Here is a 21803-nt window from a genome sequence, read left to right on the forward strand (position 1 = left end):
GTCTGCACGTGTATATAAGTGCCGATAGCTACCGTTCACACACTAAAAATACTAATGAACGTTTCATGTGGTTTCATCTGGACACAGACGTCCATCTATGAAACACTTCCTTCTGGTGTATGAGCTCGTTCTAAAACAGTTCTGCCCCAAATTCGTGCTTTCCCCGAATTTGTGTTTTACACACACTAAAGTGTGATCATAATCAAATAAACAATGAATAGCGTCTATAAATACATCTCTGGGTATTGTAAAAAAAATAATAAGTAGCTACTGTAGGCTCTGTGTGCGAGCCTGTGTGTAAACCTTTTGGACAATTGATGAGAGTGGATAAAGAGTGATACGTGACCATAAACACTAAAATTAGATGTAGGAAACTACAGTTAACAAAACAGGATTTTATTTTATGTTTAAAAGAGTACTTTATTGCTATTTTCTCCTAATTTACGATAAAGGCTATATGTAGCAGCCGCTTTCTGTTGTGGCAGAACTGTTTGTAGTCGTACTTCACCGAACCGAAACAAGTGGAAATGCATATGGAATCATTCCTCACTTGAAACAGTTTGGCTCAATGGCGGGAAATCCTGTGTGTTGCAAATGTGAATCTGCACAACCAGTCATCAATGAAACAGATTTTGTCACTAACACACAAGTTAAATTGGGTCATTTCGAGACGGAAATCACTCAAAGTAATAATAAATTGCAATTCAGTAGCCTGAGTGAAATGTTGAAACAGTATACCGTTGAGTTCCTTCAAAGATGGACTGACAGGCTGATTCAAACATAGCCGTAAAACTTTTTGAACATTTCATCAAAAGAACTGGCAAGGTCTATTGATTTGTTCATTTATTCGTTTGTTCGTGATTCGAATTTCACTTTTCGCGCTGCGTTGTTGTTTTTTGCAGCTCATTGAAAGACGCTCATTGCGTGCATGGTCACGCAACTCAGTTAAAATATTCCTTCTTGCTGTATTTGGGTTAGTGCGGATTTCCAATGTACAGTAGGCCTATACGTGCATGTCTTTTGTTAGTTTTCACTTTTAATTATTTGATGCACTGGCTGGCATTTATTAGGTAGTTGTTGATAAATAATTGAAATTATTTTCTTTTTGGTATGTTTAACAAAAATATTCATCCCCTAATTATGCGGGCAATATTGCCACAAGTGTTTGGAGCGATATTGCCAGTTCATCAGTAGGGGAAGCCAGTCCTATGGGAAATATCATTAGATCCATTCGATTCTGACTTTGGAGAGCACTGCTGGCTTTGGCCAATGTTATGATTAAGGTAAGCTACGTTCTGTTACATGACATATGTGTATTAATTAATTAGACATTTTGGTTGTGCAGTAAATGCCAACCTAGAAATGAACATTCTGTACATTGAATATGTTGTATTTTAATGCATCATGTTACAGTTGCTAATTGATTGTCCAAAGATCATGTGTCTTGAATAATGCTTTAGGGAATAATGTATTTTACATTTTATTTGTTCCCCTTGTTGTGTGTTTTATTATTATCTTAAAAACATTTTGATTGGAGCTTACATTCGTTTTGTTTTTCAGTTGTATCCTTATGGACAGAAACGGTAATCGTCCTCTGTCCATTTCCCATACACATGGAGATAAACAAAGACCTATGCAAGCAGCACTGGCAGAAGTAGTATCACTCATCACTGCTAATAAAGGTTCCGAAGCAGGAACAATCCCCAAAATGTCTCTGGATAGACTGGATGCCATTGTCATTGGAAAGAAAAACAACCTGTACGAGTATAAACAAATGGTTTGGTAAACACAGCTGTTTTTGGCCTATTATGTATGTTCATGCGTTTTGCTGCATGAGGCACTTTATGCATGATATGGCTTTTTGTCCTTTTAATCATTAAAATAAATATCCTGTTTTACATAAAAATGTCCCATGCCATTACCATATACAGTAGGCCTATTGTGAAATGGTAGACATTTGAAGTTGTACAATCCAGCAACCAAATATTTATTTATGAAATAAAATACGGGGATTAGGGTTACAATATTTCCCCAAACTTAATGTTATAGTTTATTAACAGTTGGCTTTAGTGGATGCATATAAGATCCATTAAACTGAAAGGGATTTAAACCATTACTAAAACAAGATCAAGACACAGCAGGTAGATAATAGAAACACAGAAAAACATGGATAAAAACAGATCACAAGGTCAAAGAATAGACTACGATAAACAATGTATGATAAGAGATACGTGAATGCTGGCCTGAAATTGAATGTTTTGACTTGAGATAGAATAAAGATGAACACTTAAGATCAGACACAAATCTGGAGATGGAAGACATTCCAGAACTAACCTAAATATCAGGCCCCTGATGCAAAATACAGTGGTTAAAATGGAAAGAATAAAACCCTGTACCTAAAGAGGTCACACTGTTTGTGGGCGTGTAGTTATGATTCAAGCTGGACACAAGACTGTACGGATAACTGTAGGTGAGTGGAGGCTTGGCAGTGTCAGACCGAATTGCACAGTTATTGCATCCAACTTTTCAGAGATTTTATTGCGAATGTGTATATTTTTATTGCTTAAACATTGCATGCAAATAGCATACAGGAATTACTAACTTAAGTGTTGCCACTTTTTGAAAATGTTTGTTGCCAAAACCTTACTAAGCTCACAGGTTTAACATTTTTGTTGATGTGTATTGTGAACATTTATGTAATATACTAATGAACGTTTCATGTGGTTTCATCTGGACACAGACGTCCATCTATGAAACACTTCCTTCTGGTGTATGAGCTCGTTCTAAAACAGTTCTGCCCCAAATTCGTGCTTTCCCCGAATTTGTGTTTTACACACACTAAAGTGTGATCATAATCAAATAAACAATGAATAGCGTCTATAAATACATCTCTGGGTATTGTAAAAAAAATAATAAGTAGCTACTGTAGGCTCTGTGTGCGAGCCTGTGTGTAAACCTTTTGGACAATTGATGAGAGTGGATAAAGAGTGATACGTGACCATAAACACTAAAATTAGATGTAGGAAACTACAGTTAACAAAACAGGATTTTATTTTATGTTTAAAAGAGTACTTTATTGCTATTTTCTCCTAATTTACGATAAAGGCTATATGTAGCAGCCGCTTTCTGTTGTGGCAGAACTGTTTGTAGTCGTACTTCACCGAACCGAAACAAGTGGAAATGCATATGGAATCATTCCTCACTTGAAACAGTTTGGCTCAATGGCGGGAAATCCTGTGTGTTGCAAATGTGAATCTGCACAACCAGTCATCAATGAAACAGATTTTGTCACTAACACACAAGTTAAATTGGGTCATTTCGAGACGGAAATCACTCAAAGTAATAATAAATTGCAATTCAGTAGCCTGAGTGAAATGTTGAAACAGTATACCGTTGAGTTCCTTCAAAGATGGACTGACAGGCTGATTCAAACATAGCCGTAAAACTTTTTGAACATTTCATCAAAAGAACTGGCAAGGTCTATTGATTTGTTCATTTATTCGTTTGTTCGTGATTCGAATTTCACTTTTCGCGCTGCGTTGTTGTTTTTTTTTGCTCATTGAAAGACGCTCATTGCGTGCATGGTCACGCAACTCAGTTAAAATATTCCTTCTTGCTGTATTTGGGTTAGTGCGGATTTCCAATGTACAGTAGGCCTATACGTGCATGTCTTTTGTTAGTTTTCACTTTTAATTATTTGATGCACTGGCTGGCATTTATTAGGTAGTTGTTGATAAATAATTGAAATTATTTTCTTTTTGGTATGTTTAACAAAAATATTCATCCCCTAATTATGCGGGCAATATTGCCACAAGTGTTTGGAGCGATATTGCCAGTTCATCAGTAGGGGAAGCCAGTCCTATGGGAAATATCATTAGATCCATTCGATTCTGACTTTGGAGAGCACTGCTGGCTTTGGCCAATGTTATGATTAAGGTAAGCTACGTTCTGTTACATGACATATGTGTATTAATTAATTAGACATTTTGGTTGTGCAGTAAATGCCAACCTAGAAATGAACATTCTGTACATTGAATATGTTGTATTTTAATGCATCATGTTACAGTTGCTAATTGATTGTCCAAAGATCATGTGTCTTGAATAATGCTTTAGGGAATAATGTATTTTACATTTTATTTGTTCCCCTTGTTGTGTGTTTTATTATTATCTTAAAAACATTTTGATTGGAGCTTACATTCGTTTTGTTTTTCAGTTGTATCCTTATGGACAGAAACGGTAATCGTCCTCTGTCCATTTCCCATACACATGGAGATAAACAAAGACCTATGCAAGCAGCACTGGCAGAAGTAGTATCACTCATCACTGCTAATAAAGGTTCCGAAGCAGGAACAATCCCCAAAATGTCTCTGGATAGACTGGATGCCATTGTCATTGGAAAGAAAAACAACCTGTACGAGTATAAACAAATGGTTTGGTAAACACAGCTGTTTTTGGCCTATTATGTATGTTCATGCGTTTTGCTGCATGAGGCACTTTATGCATGATATGGCTTTTTGTCCTTTTAATCATTAAAATAAATATCCTGTTTTACATAAAAATGTCCCATGCCATTACCATATACAGTAGGCCTATTGTGAAATGGTAGACATTTGAAGTTGTACAATCCAGCAACCAAATATTTATTTATGAAATAAAATACGGGGATTAGGGTTACAATATTTCCCCAAACTTAATGTTATAGTTTATTAACAGTTGGCTTTAGTGGATGCATATAAGATCCATTAAACTGAAAGGGATTTAAACCATTACTAAAACAAGATCAAGACACAGCAGGTAGATAATAGAAACACAGAAAAACATGGATAAAAACAGATCACAAGGTCAAAGAATAGACTACGATAAACAATGTATGATAAGAGATACGTGAATGCTGGCCTGAAATTGAATGTTTTGACTTGAGATAGAATAAAGATGAACACTTAAGATCAGACACAAATCTGGAGATGGAAGACATTCCAGAACTAACCTAAATATCAGGCCCCTGATGCAAAATACAGTGTTTAGAATGGAAAGAATAAAACCCTGTACCTAAAGAGGTCACACTGTTTGTGGGCGTGTAGTTATGATTCAAGCTGGACACAAGACTGTACGGATAACTGTAGGTGAGTGGAGGCTTGGCAGTGTCAGACCGAATTGCACAGTTATTGCATCCAACTTTTCAGAGATTTTATTGCGAATGTGTATATTTTTATTGCTTAAACATTGCATGCAAATAGCATACAGGAATTACTAACTTAAGTGTTGCCACTTTTTGAAAATGTTTGTTGCCAAAACCTTACTAAGCTCACAGGTTTAACATTTTTGTTGATGTGTATTGTGAACATTTATGTAATACTATGTAAGACACTTGTGACTGCATTATTGGCTTCTCTGTTAGCTTCAGCAGTTGTTTAATTACTGCTGTCTTCATTCATGAAATGACCTCAGGATTTATTTTTGTCCACTGGCAAGCTGTCGGTCATTCTCTAAATGGTTTAACTGTGAATTTGGCATAGTGACATGATTAGCATGTATCTGCTGTTTAAGACTGGTCAACAGCCAGAACAAGGAGTACTTATCTAACAACAATAACTATGTTAGCGGTAGCACACAACACAATAACCCTCAATGGTGAGGGGAGCGATGCTTCAAAAGTGTGTCAACAGAGACACACTGGTTGAGTGGAGCCCAAGGTACCGGGGTCTAAACCAACTCAGAGAAAGGGAATGAGGCTAATAACGCGTAACCCTTACCATACAGGATTTCAGAAGAGTGCGCAAAGTATAACGTGCACACTTACGACTATGTGGATTTTAGAAAGTGTGCAAAGTGCTCAGCGTGCCCACTTACCACTATGTGGATTTTAGAAAGTGCGCAAAGTGTTCAGCGTGCACACTCACCACCATGTGGATTTCAGAAAGTGCACAAAGCTTAGCGTGTGCACTTACCATAGCATGGATTTAAGAGCTTCCCAAGCATCTGTTCACAGATACCCGGAAGTACTGAGCCAAACAGGAGAGGCAAGCTCAAATACAACCCTCTAAGGCGAGGGGAGCACTGCCTGAGACAGCATTACACAAGAAGGTTCTCGCAACGCAGTGCACGCAGATTACCCCCTTGAGGACATTGCATGTGTGCTCTTCGCCCAAACAAACAACGCATAGATCGTGTGTGTCATCGGGTGTCAAATAGCGATGACACGGATGCACACATCCTCTAAACGCTTTGCTAGTGCTCGCCATAATGATATGAATAGAGATCGCTTTTACCACAGAAATGCATGCTTCAAACAAAACAGTCAGTGAAGACGAAGAAGAGGATGATGTGTTCTCCCGGCGCCTATTTATACTATAGTCGCACCGGTAGTGACATCATGGCTGTCGCCGGCCAACGTGTTGTTGGTGTTTTTTCAATGTATGCTTCAGACACGGGTCACGACGAGGTGTTCCCCATAGCGACCCCTAGAGGATGCAGTTCGAAGTTCCCTTGAAAGGGAAGTGCAGATTTTATCAGTAAATGAAGCTCTTTCCAGTCTATTAAAATCCCAACACCTCCTAAAGAGCAGTATGATATTTATAGCTGAAGATGAAGGGGTGGGTAGCAGGGTCCAGGGCGAGAGGAAAGGTTCTTCCTGAAACAATCAGTCAGGTTGTTTAAAACAGTAAAGCCACCAGCAGGCTGTGTGTGGGAGAACACTGCCAAATAATCTGCAGGTTTCCTCTTTTGGCCTGTAGACCCTTATGTTGAAACAGAGTTGGAGCTTCACTTTGTAATGCATCCCTATGTAAATTAAAACCAACTAAATTCTCAGAATTAGAAATCATTCTAATATGTTGATTTGGTGCTCAATTATTATTTGTGCTTAATTATTAACAGTTATTATTATTATTATTATTATTATTATTATTATTATTGATGTTGAAAACAGTTTTTTAAGGAAACTGTACTACATTTTTTACAAGATTATTTGATGAATAGAAAGTTAAAAAGAAGAGCATTTATTTGAAATAGAAATCATATGTAAAATTCTAAATGTGATTTTTTAAATGACACTTTTCATCAATTTTAATGCATCCTTGCTAAATATAAAACTATTAATTTCTTTTCTTTACCCTAATCTGTGGTGAAAGTAAATGGTTGTATATCACAGTGTTCATAAAACATTAAGCAGTAAAAGCTGTTTTTAACATTAATCATTAAAAAATAAAAAGTTTCTTGAGCACAAAATTAGCATGTTAGAATGATTTCAGAAGGATGTAATGGCTGCTGAAAATTCTAATTTGCCATCACAGGAATTAATAATATTTTAAAATGTATTATAATAGAAAACAGTTATTTTAAATTGTAAGAATATTTCACAATATTAACATTATTAATATTAATTATATTATAATATTGAATAATATAAAATATATAATCTTGAATAATAATAGTTTTAACCGTTATCATTGTTTACTGCATTTATTTGACCAAAAATAAATTAAAATACTGAAATATGATTAAAATGTAAAATAACTGTTTTCTGTTTTAATATATTTTAAAATGTATAGGATGGCACTATAGAACTGAATTTTCAGCAGATTTTACTCCAGTCCTTAGTGTCACCCGACCCCCTCAGGAATTATTTTAATATGCTGCTTTGTTGCCAAAAAATATCTTACTATTGTAAATTTAGTAAAAAGATAAAATATTACTGACCAAAACTTTTGAACAGTATGTGTGTGTGTATATTCCATGTAAAGACTATAAAGAGATCACTAACAGGGCAAACAATCTAAAAGAAAGCCTTACCCATTGAACTCAAGATAATTAATTCAGGATGCCTCTTATTCAGAAACAATAACTTCCGACAGGCCACCTTAGTGGCTCCGACCTCCCCATCCCCTATTCTTTTATGTAAGTTTCCTGTCTTGTGGCACGCCACTGGACCTCAAACAAGGAGCCTGATCTGTCTCTCTTTCCATTCAGGAATCAAGAGAGTCATTCTCTATTTACTATGCAGATCTCCCTCTTATTCTCACTCGCTGTCTCTCTCTCCTCAATAGTTTTAACCGTTATCATTGTTTACTGCATTTATTTGACCAAAAATAAATTAAAATACTGAAATATGATTAAAATGTAAAATAACTGTTTTCTGTTTTAATATATTTTAAAATGTATAGGATGGCAAAACTGAATTTTCAGCAGATTTTCCTCAAGTCCTTAGTGTCACCCGACCCCCTCAGGAATTATTTTAATATGCTGCTTTGTTGCCAAAAAATATCTTACTATTGTAAATTTAGTAAAAAGATAAAATCTTACTGACCAAAACTTTTGAACAGTATGTGTGTGTGTATATTCCATGTAAAGACTATAAAGAGATCACTAACAGGGCAAACAATCTAAAAGAAAGCCTTACCCATTGAACTCAAGATAATTAATTCAGGATGCCTCTTATTCAGAAACAATAACTTCCGACAGGCCACCTTAGTGGCTCCGACCTCCCCATCCCCTATTCTTTTATGTAAGTTTCCTGTCTTGTGGCACGCCACTGGACCTCAAACAAGGAGCCTGATCTGTCTCTCTTTCCATTCAGGAATCAAGAGAGTCATTCTCTATTTACTATGCAGATCTCCCTCTTATTCTCACTCGCTGTCTCTCTCTCCTCATCTCTGCATCGCCAGCTTCTGGTTGTCTTTGTTTACTAGTAAAAAGGGGAGGGTGTCCTTGGGTCTTCCTCCCACACATAACCCCCCCCCCACACTTTTTTTAATCATCCCAATACTTGGAATCATATACATTGTACAACTTTTGCCCAAACAACCTCTATTCTGTCATCCTTTAACAAACAGACCTGCCTGAAAGAGCACGTGAAATACATGTGCTGCACGTAAAAAATGTACTCTTCTGTTGATACACTAAAAGGAAACTTCTTTAAAACTGACTACTGAAACAGATATATAATTCTGCTAATTAATTTTTGGCTGTAAGTATTCTGACCAAAAAATAAAAAAAAGAAAGAAAAAAGCCACACAAGTAACCTTTGTGCCTAAGACAAAATCCATAGAGATTTTGTCTTGTGAATGCCCTCTAGAGATGTATAGATAAACTATATTGATCCCTGAGGGTAAATTCAGTAGCTTTGAACTCTGTACATTCTTTGTCTTCTCAGTGGCCCAGTCTGTTTTCCTGGATAGACTCACTTTACCTTCCTGAATTACACTGTTCTGCCAATTACATTTAACACATTTGAAGTGTAATATTCCTGATGCTATTTGTGATCCTGGACCACAAAACCAGTCATACGTCATGTCATTTATACATCACATAAGTGCTGAATAAATAAGCTTTCCATTGATGTATGGTTTGATAGGATAGGACGATATTTGGCTGAAATACAACTATTTGAAAATCTGGAATCTGAAGGTGCAAAAAAATCTAAATATTGAGAAAATCGCCAAATTAAAAAAAAAAAGTTGTACAAATTAAGTTCTTAGCAATGCATGTTACTAATCAAAAATTACGTTTTGATATATTTATGGTACAAAATTTACTAAATATCTTCATGGAACATGATATTTACTTAATATCCTAATGATTTTTGGCATAAAATAAAAATTTATAATTTTGACCCATATGTATTGTTGGCTATTGCTAGAAATGTACCCGTGCAAAACCCGTGGTTTTGTGGTCCAGGGTCACATTTGTCCATTTACCAGAAAATATAAAGTAGTACTGATACTTTTTCTTCTTAATTTTAGATTACACTTGTAAGAGCCAACATCTGAAACAACTTCCAGAGATTCAAAATGTGATCTACAAATAAAGTTGACACTTGAACAGTTCACAAGTTCACAGTTTAAAGTTCACACACTGGGTTCCAAAAAGGGGTTTTCACAGGGATGCCAGAGAAGAACCATATTTCTTAGTGTGAAGAGCATTTTAATAATCTAAAGAGCCTGTTTCCCACTATAAAGAACCTTTTGTGGAATTGAAATGTTCCATGAATGTTAAAGGTTCTTCATGAAACCAAAGATGCCGTTAAAGGACTTTTATGTAATCATGGAGAGTAATGAAAGTAAACAGATTATGCGCTTCGCGGTGGTTCATGACGTTTAAGTTCCCCTGGTAATTAATTGATATAAATAAGAAATAACACTCTAAACAAAATCTGTAAAAAATAAAATAAATAAAAATTGGCAAAATATACATAATTTGAAGGAATTTCTCTGTATTTTTTTTTTAAAGGTTTCACTATTTTGCATTTTACATAGCATTGCATTGTGGTTTAGAGTTAACGCAAATGTCTGTAAAATTAATGGATGATGTCCCATGTAATGAGCTGCCAGTATTTGTTTTTTTTACAGTGAAAGGTGGAGTTAATGTGGTGAAGGGATGCTGGAATATGCTGCTAATAGTGGCCGATGTATACATCCTTATTGTGATTAACTTTAATTTATAACTTAACCTATAACTTAATTTTATGGTTGCAAAATAACCTCTAATTGTTTTGTTTTTACCTGAAAGTGACTTGCCTTTTTAACATCTCTGAGGATAGTCCCCCTGGAGCATCTTGGATGGTTGTAAAACCGAAGTCATTCGTTTGACTTACCTCCTTGTTGGCTTGAGATCTCCAAGGTGCTATAGGTTACCACTGGCATATAACCTGTTATCTATTTGTATACACATATATTTAAAACAGGACCTAATTCTTACAAATGTAAAGGTCTGCTGAGCTGAATGAATATGAAGAACTGCTTATCAGACCCTAAACACAAGCAAACAGGGATAAATAGTTATGAGTATTGTTTCATTTCTTTGTGTTACCTCCCTTGTTTGGAAGTATACAGTGGAAAATGCAGCTAAAAGATCATTGTAGATTGCCTTGAGAGGAAGCCGTGCTGACCCTCTTTGGTGCGCTATTTACTTTGAGAAAACAGATATTATGTGAGTAACAATGAAAGACTAATCCCTTCCAAAACAGGAAGTTAATCTGATAACTATCACGAGACTGTTATATTTGATTTTGATTTTCAAAGTCATGGATTGAAAATAAATAAATAAGCATAACGGAACCAATGAGTGCTGACAATACCTTAAAAAGCCTCGGTTGCAATTAATGGGCAATAGACGGAGCTATGGACGAAACGGAGAGGATCCTGTAAACACTAGATTCTGAGATGCAGATAACAAGTGAGTAAATTAAACGGCCTCAGTCTTTTTTTTTTATTTTTTTTTATCCCGCCTGAGGTTTAACATTTTTTGTAGCCGTCTGATGGGAGACAAGTCCATTCTCCACCTCTTTCTGAACATTAATGAGAGAGGTCCACCTTTTCTGCTTAGTCGCGGTGCGCTTTCGTGGAGTGAGGGGGGATTTACAGTCATAGAAAGCTTGCCAATAGGGTGCCGCAAAGCCGAACGGATCGCAGTACTTGCCTCGTGGGAAGGGACGGTGTCATTGTATTTGATCGCATGTGCGTCCCACAGAGTACTTGGAAGCAGCGCGCAGGGCTGGATGCGTCTGTGCTCGAGGCTATCCATGTCTTTTGTGCCACCAGTTGAGCTGTCTTTGCGAGATATTTGTCATTTTTAATCATGTGTTTGAAAAATGCCAAGTTGTTTTGCGAATGTTTCACGGTTCAGGTAAGATACTTATGCTTTTATCAAACTGATTCTTACTGTCTTAACGTGCATTTAGCAACACAAGTGGAAAATTGCGTTTTTGTTTTGTCGAGTAAAATTCATACTGATTGCAATGAATAGCAAGCAACACGTTAAACGTTTGGTGTTTATACTGCATACATTGAGAGGAGAGGCTAAATACAAACAGTCACCAATCATATTATTTTGACACTAGTGAACATGCTATACGCGAAAGCGCATGGGGGATAGTGGGGCGGTTTATCGCTGCAATTATAATATTGTGCATTTAGAAATAATAATAATAAATTGATTTAAAACTGTGATTCCCATAGTGATCAGTCACATCACTTTTTTAAAGGTATTATTGACCAAGGAAGTTAGGCATATTATTTTGAGCTCTCCCCTTGCAGTCTATTTGTGTTGGGCTTTCCCATGCATGACCTTGCATCTTTATTAAACATGAGTTTTGCATTACAGTGAGAGCTGACTCAGTGTAAAATTGTTGCATCATCAAAAGTTGACAATGGACTAGCAAATTCTGTTCTGAAAATGAGACAATGACTTTGCAGAAAAATCTCAAACGCAGATCATGGGATGATGATCACACATGGCTTCTCCAATGATTTTACCTGGAAGAAAAAAAAATGCAATGAGAAACATTGTAGATCAGGCTTAATTGTATTACTATTTTCCTGATTGAGCTCTTCTTTGTTGTGTTACTTTCTATAATTTCTATTGCCAAAATAGACTTATTTTGAAATATCTTTCTTTTATTGATGTAGTGGATATGTGTTCAGTGTTCACGCACGCAGTCAATGTATACAGGCTGAAATTGATATTTTTAGGTCAAGGTCCTTGGTTTTACCAAGGGTATGACTTGCTACTGTGACAGTGCTCTCTCTTGCAAGGCAAAAAATAGGCTCTGGTTGTTGGCATTTAATGTTGGCACTTTCTCTGTTACCTTTAACATTGGCTAGGATCCTAACTTCAAGCCATTAAACTCTCAATGAAGTTGGCTGTTCCCTCTGCTGGAGACTAAGGCACGGGAGATAGTCTCTCCCCTCTTCCTGTTGCTATCATTTACTCATTCAGAGGGATAAGGTCAAGTGTATGCAAGGGTATGTAGAGTAGAGTTAGCATGCTTCACTGAATGACTTTTAGGTTGATTTTCTTAATCAACCTACTGCTTCTTGACTGTTTGAATCTGAGACCCTGCAAGTGAATAATTATATATTTTCATTGCGGCTGCAATTCAATATTTCACTCTTTTTTTATAATTATTTATGTTTCTATTATATTATTTATTATATGTTATAACCAGAGGCGGACAAAGTACTCAACTCCATTACTTGAGTGAAAGTACAGATACCGCTGGTCAAATATTACTCCATTACAAGTAAAAGTTGTAAAGACAGATTTTTACTTAAGTAAAAGTACAGAAGTACTTGCTTTTAAAAGTACTTAAGTACCAAAAGTAAATTTCCTTTTTTATGTCAATGCACATATTTTTTATTGTTGTACGTAATACTTGCAATACCTCTGAAGCAACTTACAATACATTACACCTACTGAATACACTGACTAGCATCTTTGGAATAAAGAGCTTTTAGAATGTTAAAAACCTATGGGGGAAAAAAAAAAAAATAATACTCAAGTAAAGTACCGATACTCAAAAAGTGTACTTAAGTACAATACTCAAGTAAATGTACTTAGTTACTGTCCGCCTCTGGTTATAACCCAGTACAATAATGTACCATTCTAAAATTCGTCAGTTAGTTAAAAAAAACAAACCAAAAAAAAAAAACTTTTACATTGTTCCAGACAATTTCAGTTTCACAAAAATTGAGCGCATTTTGTTCAAAACATCCTGAGAAAATGTATCAAAATCTACACAATAATATTAAGCAGAACAGCTGTTTTTAACTGTGATGATGATAATAATAAGAAATGCACCAAATCAGCATATTAGACTGATTTCTGAAGGATCATGTGACACTGGAGTAATGGCTGCTGAAAATTCAGCTTTGTCATCACATGAATAAATTACATTTCAAAAGTATATATAAAAAATAAACCAGTTCTTTTAAATTGTAATAATAATATAAACACAAAATTGCTGTTTTTTTACAATAGTTTTGTTTGAATAAATGAAGTCTCACTGATCCCCAAACTTTTGAACAGTAACAAAAACAAATGTATATATGGGGGAAGGCAACAGCATCCATGCATGGTGGTCTCTAAGTGACCTTGAAGTAGCTGGGTCACGATGAGAGATGGAGATGGGGGCTGCCTAAAATAAACAGAGCTCTATGCTCATATGTTTAAGGGAGGCCACACTTAATCAAATTACGTGACTGCGAAATGCTGGAGTCTTGGTCAGACGAAATATAGGTCTAGTTCCTGGAAAAGCTGTTAGAGGTGGTCTGATTACATGGTGGACGTGCGTTCTGTAGCATTCAGACAGTTCTTGGATTTTCGACAGGTCATGGTGTCAACAGAACTTCTGTTGCCTTCGTAACAAGACGCCATTTTCTGCCAAGATCAGCAGTAAAGTGATTTGTCAAGCTGAGGCCAAAAGAGGAATCACATCCGCTCGTCTCAAAGTCTGAAGAAAATTCTGATCATTGATGTTCTACACTAAATTTTGACCCAACCTGGGGTTCTTCATAACATGTGCTCAAAATCAGAGCATCTCCAGAGGGTACATCTGCTTTGATAAGAAACCTATTGCGTCATAGCCAGCTAAAGCTGAAAGACTGCATTCAAAATTTTCCAATAAGACATAAATGCCAGAATATCACATGACTAACTGTAGGAAGAATACTTATTCATGCGGTACTTATCTGCCCTAAATGTACACAAGTGTGGCTTAGGAAGCAATAGGAAGAGATTAGAATTACCATTTGTTGCCACTGCAAATATGTATTTTTATCGTTTCATTTTTGCTTTGACTCAGGCCTTAGGTTTCACACAATCTGACACGCATGTGATAGAGGATTAGATGCTGCAGACCAGACATACACAAACACTCTTTCTGTGTAATCTGTCTCTTTATTCCAGATAGACAGAGGATTCAGCATTGTGTGGGTGTGTCTTTTTCTTCATGAATAGCATTTTCTGCTTTTTCAGGGCATAATGTTGGTGACATGATATTTGTCGGTTTTTAGTTCGTTTTTTACAGTCATTGATTTATTTATCTTAGACAGAGAATGCAATCAAATGGTTATTTACAGCATGCACATGATGGAAATCTTTCACTTTGACAAATTGAGACATCTTAATCTTGTAGAGCAACGAGGAACAGAGTGGCACTTCATATTTTAACTGGAAATCATAGAATCTAAAGACCAGGTCACACCAAAGATGATAACTGTAATTATAAAAGTTGAATACTGTAATGATAACGACACAGAAGGACAACATCATTGGAATCACGTTCAAAATTATTTTTAGCTGATGAATGATAAAATATTGAGCCAGTCATAATCCATCATGCAGCTTGAGCATTGAAAGCAACAGATATAACTGACATAACTGAAGCATGTCCATATAATAAGCAGAACAATATCGTGCACTGGTGTGGATGTTAATATAGTTACTGTTATAGTTATCTTTGTAGTTATCATTTCTTGATGTGAACATGTCTAAAGACAAAGGGAAAATTGAGGGCTGCATGAACAGGTGCTGGACTACAGATGGGATGGTTGAGTTACAGTTTCTGTGTTCATCCATTGGCTAGGAAAGGTATATTTCAGGTGCCAGATGAGCAGAAGTACTTCATATTAATACAAAATCACTTCATATCAGGCACGTGCACACGTAGACATCAAAGGGGGCTTTGAGCACCTGGCCTTTTTCTTCCTCGAGAGCAAGTGCCCTTTTTTCTGGGAAGTTTTTTTTTTTTTAAATTTATGAATTTATGTATACTGTATATGTGTGTGTTTCTGTTTGCACACAGCTTTCCCTGTCAAACAAATCAAAAATCAAAATATCAGGTCAGGTCGGGAAATGTCGAGAGACTGTCGAGTTCCGATGCCTTTCTCCCCTCAGTGCAGCACGATCGGCACATGCACATCACATACAGGCAGAGAGCCTCCCTTCCTTTTCAGCTGTGTTTGTCTTGGTGTGGAGGTGAGTGGCGATGGACAAAAGACTAAGCTACCTGTGCCTCGAGTATTGCCTGTTTTTGCTCTATTTCGCCAACAAATATAATTCCAATTTGGTCTCTGAGCAACATGGCGCTGTTTTTGTTCCTGAATGAATCAACCGTTTAAATGATTCGGTTCAAACGCAATGACTCACTATGCAGAATATCACAAACTTTAGGAGTCAGCTGTCCACGGTAGTCCTTAAGATACCAGCACAATAACACACTCAGCAAAATATCGTCTAATTATCGTTATCGATAAAATCCCAGAAAATATTTTTTTATTATATAATTATATACAATTATTTATATAAAGAAATATAATTGTATTTTTGTTAATATCGCACACCCCTAATATATTGAACGTTTTGTTTAGAATTTTTTTTTTAAATAAATATGAGATTTTTTTCCACTTGAGCCCCTGCCCCTAAAAATGTCTGTGCACGTCCCTGCTTCATATATTTCTTTACCTAAACGTAGTAGTGCTCCACCTTGTGGCAAGTCTTGTTACCATGCGTTAATAGCACATTTGCTTTAATCTCTTTAAGATAAAATCAAAGTCAGGTCTGTTGTTATTTTTAAGTATTAAGTGGTATTGTATTTATTGAGTATATACGCCCGTAATTATTTGATAATGTCAAACTGATATCAAATACAACCCCTGTGTTATTAAACATAAAGCGTAATTAAACTTTAATTACAAATTAAGCTAATGTAATGTTTGTTCAATTATGATTCAAAGCAATTCTTTGTTTTTATTTATGATTATTTAAATATTTTATATTGAACCATTTTATACATAATAAATAATTTTGTACAATATTGTTAATATTTGTTATATCGTATTTAAGTGTCTTGAAGTCACTGCTGTGTCTGTATAACAATGACTTTGGTAGGAAGGGGGTTTGGAGAGTGGGTTTTTGTTCAATCTGATAGCCTGTGGCTGTGGAAAGAAACTGTTCTGGAATCTGGTTGTCTTGGCTTGAGTGCTGCTAGTCTCTTGCTAGAAGTGTAAAAGTCTTTTTTTTAAATCAGTTTTAAACTGACCTTCATTTGTTCTATGCGTGCCAGGACTCTTTGCCTTACTGCTGATGGTGCTGGAGTGGACCCGTCCAGGCCTGTCCTCCCCATTACGCCCCATCTGTGACCTGCGCGTCCTTGACCATTTCATTAAGGAGGCTTGGGATGCAGAGGCTGCTATGGTGAGAGACATGCACATGATGGCTGAAGCTGTAATTTTATAAACACGTTTCATTGTAATTCCAAGCAGTTCACTTTCTTGCGTTTCTGTGCAATTCTTTAATCTTACACATGCATCAGGCAAACATCTTTGCAATGCCAAGTGTGCAAGCTGTCCTCTTCCCGCGTGCCCTCTCTAGCTGTTTTTGAACACTGGTGAACAACTCCTTACCCACTGAAAGAATTCCCACTGAATATCAAATGACTTTAAAATAAATTAAGCTGGATAAGTTGTCTTCTGTGGAGCTTCTTTATAGCTGAATTTCATAATTGATTAACTCTGAAACACTGACACTGTTATATTGAATCTAAATTAATTGAAAATAATGACACTGTTGCCTTCTGTAGATCTGATTATAGATCTGCTTAACTTTGCACAAGCTGAATCAACAATGAACTCACTTGAGCTGAATAATGACAATTCAATAGTTAAATTACACTCTAAAAAATGCTGGGTTAAATACAACCCAGTGCTGGGTAAAATAGGGACAAACCCAGCAATTGGGTTGTTTTGACCCGGCGATTGGGTTACTACCCAGAAGGTTGGGTTAAACATTTAACCCAACCGCTGGGTCAAAACAACCCAATTGCTGGGTTTGTCCCTATTTTACCCAGCACTGGGTTGTATTTAACCCAGCATTTTTTAGAGTGTATGTTTACTAATGAACTTTGCTAATACTGACATTGAACTAATCTAAACTGAGCTGAATAATGGTGCTATTGTCTTTTTGGAGCTGCTTTACAGCTGACATTGTATTTGTTTCATAACTGAAGGGGTTTGCAACATTAATACTGTCATTTTCTGTTATGCTGCTTTGAAACAATTTCTGTTGTGTAAAGTGCTGGATTAATAAATGTGACTTGACTTCAATGTTTTTGCTATCGCAGAGAGCGTGTAAGGATGCTTGCAGCATTGCCACAAACTTCACTGCTCCTCTGACAAGAGTTGATTTTGATGTCTGGGAAGCAATGAATGTAAGTTGTCCTGCATGTTCCTGTTGTGAAGATTTTAATATAATATAGATGGATACCTTAACTTAATAAATAATGTGGTTAACACATTCCTTTATGAATATATTCTGTATGTCACTTCAGATAGAGGAGCAAGCTCAGGAGGTCCAGTCAGGCTTACACGTGCTGAACGAGGCCATCAGCTCATTACAGGCATCTAATCAGACTGACGTGCTGCAGTCCCACATAGATGCCAGTATTAGCAACATTGCCAGCATCAGACAAGTGCTGCGAAGTCTCAGCATACCGGTGAGTTACACAGGCCACTTGGAGAAAGAGAAGTCTCGTATGCTCACCAGGGCTGCAGTTATTTGATCAAAAATAGATTCAAAACAGTTATATTTTGAAATGTTATTACAATTGAAATAACTGTTTTCTATTTTAAAATGTAATTTATTCCTGTGATGGCAAAGCTGAATTTTCAGCAGTCCTTACTCCTGACTTCAGTGTCACATGGTCCTTCAGAAATCGTTCTAATATGCTGATTTGTAACATTTCTTATTATTATCAATGTTAAAAACACATGTGCTGCTTTCTAGGTTCTTTGTAACTTCTTGTGTTCTTGCTGAGTAAACTTTTGAACCACTGTGCTTTAGAATTACATTATTCATTAGCATAATGGTTAAGAATATACACTTAGAACCAGATTTACAGATACATGCATGCATTTGGCAGACCCTTTTATCCAAAGCAAGTGTGCAATGCATTTAAGCTGTACATTTCATTCAATATACATAAATTACATCAGCTTATCTGTTTTCTGAGAATCAAACCCTGTGACCGTCATGCTCTACCACTCAAGCTACAGGAACAGGAAAATGGATGTTATGCTAATCAAGTGTAGTGTACTACAAACTTATGTCAACATCAGGAAGAAAGCGTGTTCGTCACTTTACAGTGATTGTGTCATTGTGTCGTAGTGCTAGATAAAAACAAGCAGCGGCTATGGGACTACACTCTCGGCTGAAAAAAATAGGGTCCAATATACTGTGTTGATATGAAGGAATTTTCCCATATTTTGAAATTAAGCATTGTATTGTGTTGTGTTAAAGGAATAGTTCACCCAAAAATGAAAATATGCTCAGGACATCCATGACACAGATGAGTTTGTTTCTTTATTGGAAGAGATTTGGAGAAATGTAGCATTACATCATTTGCTCACCATTGGATCCTCTGCAGTGAATGGAGTCCAAACAGCTGATTAAATCCCATTCACTGCTTAGGATCTATTGGTGAGTAAGTGATGTAATACTGAATTTCAGCAAATTTTCATTTTTGTGCGAAGTAAAACGAAAGGAATGCTCTGAAACTTAATGGAAAATGTTCCAGTAGAAAATGACCAGTAGTTTTGCGTTTTTCTACAGATTTTTTTTTCTTCCAGTCAGTACAGAAACGTTATTCAGAATTTAAAAGCATGAATATGAGTGTCTAAAATGTGAAGCTGTTACACAGTATTAGTTACACTGCATTATTACTCTTTAACCCATTTCCCTCTGTCTCTCAGGAATATGTACCTCCTACCAGTGGTGGAGAAGACAAGGAGATGCAGAAAGTATCCTCAGTCTCAGAGCTGTTTCAGGTCCACATCAACTTCCTGCGGGGAAAAGTGCGTCTTCTGCTTGCCAATGCACCTGTCTGCCATCAAGGTGTCAGCTGATAGACAATTTTGAGCAAGGGCCAAACTAATTGGAGCTCCTCATATCAGGAGGCAGGATAATGGGCTATTACAAAGGATATGTTGCCGAGGTTTGAATGACTGGGAGTTGTAGCACTTTGAAAGATTTACTCACAGAGGGAAAAGAAGACATCCCCCAGAATGCCAAGCGCCCCCTTTGGCTGTCTTCTCTCTCTGTGTTGAGCCTTTGCAGTCCCACCTGCGTTACCTGGCAAAAATCAACCAGACGCAATAATGAAACTTCAAGAAATCACTCCTCTTTCCCCATACGACTGTTGGCACTTGCCCAGCTCAACTGGGAAGGTTTATCTGGGACTTTTTAAGTGTTTTGTATTACTTATGAAATTGTCATTATTTATATAGATGATATTTCTTAGAGCTGGAATCACTTGCTTTTGCAGGTTCTTTTCTGAAGCTATTCAAGTGAAGACCTCTCTTCCTCCATTTACTGTGGCCTCAAGCACCTCCAAACATTGAACTGTTGATAGAGAAGTCTACTTATCAATATTAAATATGCACTGTAGGTTTTATATTCATTTCAGTGTTACGTTTATGTGTGTGTGTGTGTGTGTGTGTGTGTATGTGTGTGACTTTAGTGAATGCTGCAGGGAATGTTTCAAGCGTCGGGGAGGAAGGTTGTAATGCTGAATTCTTACGGGTCAGTTGGGGTGAACAGGATGAAGGACGAGATTGCTGCTTGTGTCGGGGGAATTGGAAACTTTCGTGAGAGCTGATGAGGCTCTGTGTTAGCTCATGTCTGAATTACGCGGTCTTGTGCAGATAACGTCGCTGCCAGGAAAAATATTGATTAGTGTGTGTATGACGAACATCCTGACCTGCTTCCACTTCACGCACGACGCTGCATATTTGCCTTTGGGAAATGATCGTAAGGTTGACATTTTGTTTCTCTTTTTCTGTTTAACTTGTTTGTGTTTTTCGTAAATAGCCTGTTTTTTTTTTTTACATCTGTCAATCAGTCTCTGTCTAGATGCAACAAAGTATGTTTGTAGATGTTTTTTCCTGTTGTGTGGTTCTTTCATCACAATGTCATTCGGTATTCAAATACAAAGTATTATTTTTAGCTAAAAAAAATAGAACTGTAAAAACAAGGAGAGAGGATTTTTTTCTTTTTGTCTTAAGAAGCATCTCTGCTGAGAATGTCAATACACTGCTCACAATTCTGTAAATACATGTGATTCCAATGTGAATTGTTTTGATGTGAAAACAAGTACTTTTTTAGCTATGAGTGAGGGAGAGAGAACTAGGCATACATTATGCCTAAGACATAACAGGATAATAAAAGAAGCACTGCATTTTTGTCATGTTTTCACTGAAGGAATTTAGTCACACCACTAAATATTTTTAAAAACCCCTTTGTGTCATTCCTTTTCACCCTACTTGCCACCAAAATATCTGCTCTTTTAGTTTGGTCAAGAATGGCTGGACAAACATTTTGATCCAGTTTACTTACTGATCAGCCATCAGATGCCAACCCTCTGACAAATCAGCTGCATCTTTCAGAAATAGTTAAGCTTAGCTGTTCATCCCAACCTTGCTAACATGCCATCTCCATTCCCACTCAGAAAGTAATACATATTACCGTTTTTATGGCATCTGTGCCCCATATTATAGCCACACACTTGGTGAAAGCAGACACTTGTCAAATCTGTCATTATTACCCAATAGCATTTTACAGAGGAAAAATATAGGTGTTATTCTTAAGTTATAACATTAATGTTAAATAATATAATAATGTTGTTTACTACTGTTATTACTATTAAATAATATATGTAAAATAAATGATCCTTAAAATAGACTATAACTATAAACAGAAATAGGAAAACAGCAGGTAGGTCAAACAATGTCTTTTTACTTTCCATTTAACTAAGCTTTAAAACAACCGATGCATGATCTTTTGGTTACAATTTCACTATACACGAGAAAACAAATACATAAACTGATTTCTGTTTCTGAAAGGGGGGGGGGAACATATGATATGGCACATTTCCTTTCTACATTCTTCATTCAAGAACACCACAGCAATTAATTAAATAAGCTTCAGGCTGAACCAGAACAGAAGTCATACAAAATAAAACAGACATCACCTTT

The 21803-nt window shown here is 36.4% G+C and overlaps 1 protein-coding gene across 1 annotated transcript; it reads left to right on the plus strand.

The window, feature by feature from the left end:
* The first annotated feature begins 11335 nt into the window (after window positions 1-11335).
* epoa (erythropoietin a) lies at window positions 11336-20786 on the plus strand. The gene is made up of 5 exons (XM_016566303.1): window positions 11336-11622; window positions 16841-16971; window positions 17897-17983; window positions 18104-18268; window positions 19524-20786. Exons 1-5 carry the CDS (start codon window positions 11607-11609, stop codon window positions 19674-19676), a joined length of 552 nt encoding a protein of 183 aa, XP_016421789.1. The 5' UTR covers window positions 11336-11606; the 3' UTR covers window positions 19677-20786.
* Window positions 20787-21803: the final 1017 nt, after the last annotated feature.

The sequence above is a fragment of the Sinocyclocheilus rhinocerous genome, unplaced genomic scaffold (genome assembly GCF_001515625.1).
Source record: "Sinocyclocheilus rhinocerous isolate Xijiao unplaced genomic scaffold, SAMN03320098_v1.1 scaffold1564, whole genome shotgun sequence".
In the NCBI taxonomy this organism is placed as follows: Eukaryota; Metazoa; Chordata; class Actinopteri; order Cypriniformes; family Cyprinidae; genus Sinocyclocheilus; species Sinocyclocheilus rhinocerous.